We start from the raw sequence: 7,566 nt of genomic DNA on the forward strand, positions 1-7,566 counted from the left end.
TGCATCCAAAAGGAACTCAACCATTGTTATTTTTTTTTTTTTAAAACATTCTCTTCCTCCTCACCCACATAGCCATTGTTAAGCCTGGACAACATGCATTTATATAATGCTGTTAATGTAATAATATCCCAAGGTGCAATTATCAGTTTGTCACAGATATTGAAGGAAATATCAGGATAGGTGACCAAAAGCTTAATGAATCATTGAGGTGTCAATAGTCACAGCCAAGCCTAACGTTATGACCACCATTTATACATGTTGCAGTAGAGACTGTATCAACAGCAGGAGTGTGTGTTATGAGTGATTTCCTCTCCCTACCCTAGTGCTCTAACCACAAGCAGTCTGTATAGTGGAGTTACAGACTTCAATAATCTCAGTATGCCATTTAGCATCTTTCTAAACTGCTTGGGATTATTTTGCAATAAAAGCAATTTATGAATGCAAGATGCCATAGATTCTTTTTAAAACTGGTGAACAATTCTGAGTTAAAAACTAGGTTGATGAACTATTACAAATTAATGACCTGGGAAAAAGATTAGAACACTAGTCCCTTCATAAATCAGTGAAGTTAAAGGTATTAGTACTGTTTTTGTGGAACAAAGTATATTGAGCTCATTCAATTAGACATTTTAATACTAAGTCCACTAGCTTTTCTCCAGAAAAGCTTTCCCAACATAAAAATAGCTTGTGATTGTAATTTAACACTATATTGTACTACTAGTACAAAGTTAAACTAGAACTTCAGTCTGTGGCTATAGAACGCTAGCCTCAATCAGATGCTGACCAACAGTTCACAAAAGGACCAAAGAGTGGATCTACATAACTTGCATTTAAATAGCACTGTTAATGTTATAAAACCATCTTTAAGGCACTTTACAGACATTTATGTCTCTGGCTGCTGTGATAATTCTTGGTGGGTGGTTCTAATATCCCATATAAAGCTACTCAAGCAGACAGGTGAGGAGACAGGCACAGGTTCCATCAATATCCAGACCTTGTTACTCCTGTCAGCACAAGGCTAAACTTAATATGATCCACTTCAGATTTCAGCTAATGTACAGGCCATATAGTAGCTTGGAGGGAAAATATTAGTGGAGCAGGGTGAAGGGAGGATGGAAAAGAGCCATTGAAGAGAATTCATGGGGCAAGGGAACAAAGACTATGAGCAAATGTTGACAGCCAGAAGACCCAGTAGTTTACACAGGAAAAAAAAAACTGGTTTCACCATCAAGGAAGAAGTGGAAAATAATCTAAATGGCAGGGCTATTGCAATTAATTGGTGTTATGATTTAAAGTCAGAATCACCAGTAAGAGTATTGGAATGTCTAAAACCCTCAGGCTACAAGCACTAGGACACATACACCAGTAACAGAGACATGGCTGATGCAATTCTTAATCTGAACCAAATGTCCAGCCCCAGGAACAGGTTTACACAAGAATTTGAAGTCATATCCTTTGAGGTAGTAAAAAACCAGTCAACTTCCACTAGCATTTGATGCTATGTCATCACTGACGTAGTCTTAAGCAAATTAAACAACAAAAAGCTCCAAGAGAGGTTCTTTTATTTAAAGAGTACAAACTATACTGAAAGAACAAAGTATCAAAAAAGTTATTGTATACAAATCTGTCCTTCTGGTAGACTGCCCTGCAGACCCACTTGTTCCCCAGTTAGGGGCATCCACTAGTGAACACACATAGCACCATGTCTGTAACTGAAGCCCTTCAGACAGAGACAGCAATAGCCCCTCGACAGTACAGAACTAGCTCCAGAGATTAACACTGCACTTCAAGAAAAGGCAACTTGTGAACCAGCTCCTATCCATTAACTTAGTTCTCAGCTGGTGTGCAGGGTTAAACCTGGTTAATGAGTGACCTTTTCTCGGGATCAGGTCTTTCCAGTCCAGGTGGGACCTTGTTTCTGGCCCGGTTGGTCTTTGTCCTGTCGGTGTCCATCCACTTCACCTTCTCAGCATTCTTCAATGAAGACTTCAGTGGAGCTGTACAGTTTTCTCTTAATGATTCGGAATCGGGGGCTGAGCCGAAGGGCCTGGCTGTAGCCGGGGGTGAACGAGGGGCCTGAGCTCAAGAGGTCCTGGATTTTGGACCACAAGCCCGCTTCCAGTCTCAGGACCAGGGTGAGCTCGAAGGTGGGCGGCAGGCTGCTGTCCACCACGATCCGATCCACCTCCTTGCAGCCATCCTGGTCCTCCACACTCAGGTACAGCACTGCGCCCCGCAGCCCGCACGGCTCGCTGGCCGCCAGCCGCAGCAACTCGTCGGCCACCTGGGCGGTCAACTGGTCCGGGATAAGGAGCTTGAAGCAGTGAAGGGCGCCGTGCTTGGCCTCGGTCAGGCTCCGCTCGATCAAATGGATCACGTCGGCGCACAGGAACTCCTCGAAGGGATCGTCAATGATCGAGTCATTGTCTGAATCAAAACTCCCGTAATCTGCACCAAAAAAAAAGAGGGAGAGAGAAACATTAAAAAAAAAGAGGGAGAGAGAAACATTAAAAAAAAAGAGGGAGAGAGAAACATTAAAAAAAAAGAGGGAGAGAGAAACATTAAAAAAAAAGAGGGAGAGAGAAACATTAAAAAAAAAGAGGGAGAGAGAAACATTAAAAAAAAAGAGGGAGAGAGAAACATTAAAAAAAAAGAGGGAGAGAGAAACATTAAAAAAAAGAGGGAGAGAGAAACATTAAAAAAAAAGAGGGAGAGAGAAACATTAAAAAAAAAGAGGGAGAGAGAAACATTAAAAAAAAAGAGGGAGAGAGAAACATTAAAAAAAAGAGGGAGAGAGAAACATTAAAAAAAAAGAGGGAGAGAGAAACATTAAAAAAAAAGAGGGAGAGAGAAACATTAAAAAAAAAAGAGGGAGAGAGAAACATTAAAAAAAAAGAGGGAGAGAGAAACATTAAAAAAAAGAGGGAGAGAGAAACATTAAAAAAAAAGAGGGAGAGAGAAACATTAAAAAAAAAGAGGGAGAGAGAAACATTAAAAAAAAAGAGGGAGAGAGAAACATTAAAAAAAAGAGGGAGAGAGAAACATTAAAAAAAAAGAGGGAGAGAGAAACATTAAAAAAAAAGAGGGAGAGAGAAACATTAAAAAAAAAGAGGGAGAGAGAAACATTAAAAAAAAAGAGGGAGAGAGAAACATTAAAAAAAAAGAGGGAGAGAGAAACATTAAAAAAAAAGAGGGAGAGAGAAACATTAAAAAAAAAGAGGGAGAGAGAAACATTAAAAAAAAAGAGGGAGAGAGAAACATTAAAAAAAAAGAGGGAGAGAGAAACATTAAAAAAAAAGAGGGAGAGAGAAACATTAAAAAAGAGGGAGAGAGAAACATTAAAAAACAGAGGGAGAGAAACATTAAAAAACAGAGGGAGAGAAACATTAAAAAACAGAGGGAGAGAAACATTAAAAAAAGAGAGGGAGAGAAACATTAAAAAAAGAGGGAGAGAGAAACATTAAAAAAAGAGGGAGAGAGAAACATTAAAAAAAGAGGGAGAGAGAAACATTAAAAAAAGAGGGAGAGAGAAACATTAAAAAAAGAGGGAGAGAGAAACATTAAAAAAAGAGGGAGAGAGAAACATTAAAAAAGAGGGAGAGAGAAACATTAAAAAAAGAGGGAGAGAGAAACATTAAAAAAAGAGGGAGAGAGAAACATTAAAAAAGAGGGAGAGAGAAACATTAAAAAAAGAGGGAGAGAGAAACATTAAAAAAAGAGGGAGAGAGAAACATTAAAAAAAAGAGGGAGAGAGAAACATTAAAAAAAAGAGGGAGAGAGAAACATTAAAAAAGAGGGAGAGAGAAACATTAAAAAAGAGGGAGAGAGAAACATTAAAAAAGAGGGAGAGAGAAACATTAAAAAAGAGGGAGAGAGAAACATTAAAAAAAGAGGGAGAGAGAAACATTAAAAAAGAGGGAGAGAGAAACATTAAAAAAGAGGGAGAGAGAAACATTAAAAAAGAGGGAGAGAGAAACATTAAAAAAGAGGGAGAGAGAAACATTAAAAAAGAGGGAGAGAGAAACATTAAAAAAGAGGGAGAGAGAAACATTAAAAAAGAGGGAGAGAGAAACATTAAAAAAGAGGGAGAGAGAAACATTAAAAAAGAGGGAGAGAGAAACATTAAAAAAGAGGGAGAGAGAAACATTAAAAAAGAGGGAGAGAGAAACATTAAAAAAGAGGGAGAGAGAAACATTAAAAAAGAGGGAGAGAGAAACATTAAAAAAGAGGGAGAGAGAAACATTAAAAAAGAGGGAGAGAGAAACATTAAAAAAGAGGGAGAGAGAAACATTAAAAAAGAGGGAGAGAGAAACATTAAAAAAGAGGGAGAGAGAAACATTAAAAAAGAGGGAGAGAGAAACATTAAAAAAAGAGGGAGAGAGAAACATTAAAAAAGAGGGAGAGAGAAACATTAAAAAAGAGGGAGAGAGAAACATTAAAAAAGAGGGAGAGAGAAACATTAAAAAAGAGGGAGAGAGAAACATTAAAAAAGAGGGAGAGAGAAACATTAAAAAAGAGGGAGAGAGAAACATTAAAAAAGAGGGAGAGAGAAACATTAAAAAAGAGGGAGAGAGAAACATTAAAAAAGAGGGAGAGAGAAACATTAAAAAAGAGGGAGAGAGAAACATTAAAAAAGAGGGAGAGAGAAACATTAAAAAAGAGGGAGAGAGAAACATTAAAAAAGAGGGAGAGAGAAACATTAAAAAAGAGGGAGAGAGAAACATTAAAAAAGAGGGAGAGAGAAACATTAAAAAAGAGGGAGAGAGAAACATTAAAAAAGAGGGAGAGAGAAACATTAAAAAAGAGGGAGAGAGAAACATTAAAAAAGAGGGAGAGAGAAACATTAAAAAAGAGGGAGAGAGAAACATTAAAAAAGAGGGAGAGAGAAACATTAAAAAAGAGGGAGAGAGAAACATTAAAAAAGAGGGAGAGAGAAACATTAAAAAAGAGGGAGAGAGAAACATTAAAAAAGAGGGAGAGAGAAACATTAAAAAAGAGGGAGAGAGAAACATTAAAAAAGAGGGAGAGAGAAACATTAAAAAAGAGGGAGAGAGAAACATTAAAAAAGAGGGAGAGAGAAACATTAAAAAAGAGGGAGAGAGAAACATTAAAAAAGAGGGAGAGAGAAACATTAAAAAAGAGGGAGAGAGAAACATTAAAAAAGAGGGAGAGAGAAACATTAAAAAAGAGGGAGAGAGAAACATTAAAAAAGAGGGAGAGAGAAACATTAAAAAAGAGGGAGAGAGAAACATTAAAAAAGAGGGAGAGAGAAACATTAAAAAAGAGGGAGAGAGAAACATTAAAAAAGAGGGAGAGAGAAACATTAAAAAAAGAGGGAGAGAGAAACATTAAAAAAGAGGGAGAGAGAAACATTAAAAAAGAGGGAGAGAGAAACATTAAAAAAGAGGGAGAGAGAAACATTAAAAAAAGAGGGAGAGAGAAACATTAAAAAAGAGGGAGAGAGAAACATTAAAAAAGAGGGAGAGAGAAACATTAAAAAAGAGGGAGAGAGAAACATTAAAAAAGAGGGAGAGAGAAACATTAAAAAAGAGGGAGAGAGAAACATTAAAAAAGAGGGAGAGAGAAACATTAAAAAAGAGGGAGAGAGAAACATTAAAAAAGAGGGAGAGAGAAACATTAAAAAAGAGGGAGAGAGAAACATTAAAAAAGAGGGAGAGAGAAACATTAAAAAAGAGGGAGAGAGAAACATTAAAAAAGAGGGAGAGAGAAACATTAAAAAAGAGGGAGAGAGAAACATTAAAAAAGAGGGAGAGAGAAACATTAAAAAAGAGGGAGAGAGAAACATTAAAAAAGAGGGAGAGAGAAACATTAAAAAAGAGGGAGAGAGAAACATTAAAAAAGAGGAGAGAGAAACATTAAAAAAGAGGGAGAGAGAAACATTAAAAAAGAGGGAGAGAGAAACATTAAAAAAGAGGGAGAGAGAAACATTAAAAAGAGGAGAGAGAAACATTAAAAAAGAGGGAGAGAGAAACATTAAAAAAGAGGGAGAGAGAAACATTAAAAAAGAGGGAGAGAGAAACATTAAAAAAGAGGGAGAGAGAAACATAAAAAAGAGGGAGAGAGAAACATTAAAAAAGAGGAGAGAGAAACATAAAAAAGAGGGAGAGAGAAACATTTAAAAAAGAGGGAGAGAGAACATTAAAAAAGAGGGAGAGAGAAAAATTAAAAAAGAGGGAGAGAGAAACATTAAAAAAGAGGGAGAGAGAAACATTAAAAAAGAGGGAGAGAGAAACATTAAAAAAGAGGGAGAGAGAAACATTAAAAAAGAGGGAGAGAGAAACATTAAAAAAGAGGGAGAGAGAAACATTAAAAAAAAGAGGGAGAGAGAAACATTAAAAAAAAGAGGGAGAGAGAAACATTAAAAAAAAAGAGGGAGAGAGAAACATTAAAAAAAAAGAGGGAGAGAGAAACATTAAAAAAAAAGAGGGAGAGAGAAACATTAAAAAAAAAGAGGGAGAGAGAAACATTAAAAAAAAAGAGGGAGAGAGAAACATTAAAATCAGGCCAGAGCTCTAAAGGCAACAAGAAATTGACATTACACTGGACAAACTCTCGTAATCTGCAGACACATTAAAACTAGATAGAAACTTAAAAAAAAAAAGCAACAGGGAATTCATGAGAAACAAGACAAGCTTAACACGGAATGAGAAGAGCACATTAAAACGCGATTTACACATTTAATAAGGAGAACTGGGTCAGAGATTAACGACGGAGGGCAGCAGCATAACATTGAAGAAGATGATGAAAACTTATGGCAAGTTCCGTCAAACGGATAAAGTAGGGGCAAAAAGCAATGCTCAAAGGGAGTTTGACAGTGAGGGGTTTGGGAAGCATCCAGAGCAAGGGAGCTAGTGAAGACCCTCCAAGTATCTGAAATTAAAAAAAAAAGGGCAGAAAACGCTGCAAAACCCCGTTCGGGCAGCGTCTGTAGCACAGGGAGAGAGTTAACGTTTCCAGGGGCGATGGGGCTGGATCTCCTGCAACCCCTCCCCACCTCACCCCACCCCACCCCACCTCCCCACTCACCGCTGTCCGCGTCCAGCCCAGGCTCGCTCTCAGGCGCTTTGTGATGGTGCGGGGCTGCCGCCGCCGCCGCCGCCGCCGCCGCCGCCTGATGCTGGTGGTGCTGCTGGCCCGGAGGGACGGAGCCGCCGGTCAGGTCGGCGATCTTCTGCAGCAGCTTCCCCCAGGGGGAAGGAAGCAGCGGGGGTGGAGGAGCCGCAGCGCGTCCGTGGCACATCGCTGAATGGAGAAGGGGAAAAGGTGGATTGGGTGGGGGGGTGGGGGGGTGGGGGGGGCGGGGGTGGTTTTAATATAAAAAGAGAGACCGGCAAAGTCGCCTCCTCCTCCCCCCCCCCCCCCCCCCGAACGCCCGACACAAACTCAGCCGCTTCCCCTTCCTTCCTTCCTTCCTTCCTTCCCTCCCTCCCTTCCGCCCTCGGAGCTGAGAACCCAAAGCAACAAAAAAAAAACCGGCTGCCTTCCCAGCTTTATATAGGGCCGCCTGTCTGCCCCCCCCCCCCCGGCCCCGCCCACTCGGCCCCG

At 39.2% G+C, this 7,566-nt stretch overlaps 1 protein-coding gene across 1 annotated transcript; it reads right to left on the reverse strand.

The window, feature by feature from the left end:
* Window positions 1–1,545: 1,545 nt before the first annotated feature.
* On the reverse strand, window positions 1,546–7,304 carry ddit4 (DNA-damage-inducible transcript 4). The gene is made up of 2 exons (XM_041176135.1): window positions 7,048–7,304; window positions 1,546–2,448 (listed from the first exon to the last, which is right to left on the reverse strand). Exons 1-2 carry the CDS (start codon window positions 7,259–7,261, stop codon window positions 1,967–1,969), a joined length of 696 nt encoding a protein of 231 aa, XP_041032069.1. The 5' UTR covers window positions 7,262–7,304; the 3' UTR covers window positions 1,546–1,966.
* Between the last annotated feature and the right edge of the window lie 262 nt (window positions 7,305–7,566).

The sequence above is a fragment of the Carcharodon carcharias genome, chromosome 28 (genome assembly GCF_017639515.1).
Source record: "Carcharodon carcharias isolate sCarCar2 chromosome 28, sCarCar2.pri, whole genome shotgun sequence".
NCBI classification, from domain to species: domain Eukaryota; kingdom Metazoa; phylum Chordata; class Chondrichthyes; order Lamniformes; family Lamnidae; genus Carcharodon; species Carcharodon carcharias.

Coding starts and splice junctions, on each gene's coding strand:
- ddit4 (XM_041176135.1), bottom strand. CDS start 7,261: ATGTGCCACGGACGCGCTGCGGCTCCTCCACCCCCGCTGCTTCCTTCC. Junction 2,449..7,047: donor TGGGCTGGACGCGGACAGCG/GTGAGTGGGGAG, acceptor TTTTTGGTGCAG/ATTACGGGAGTTTTGATTCA.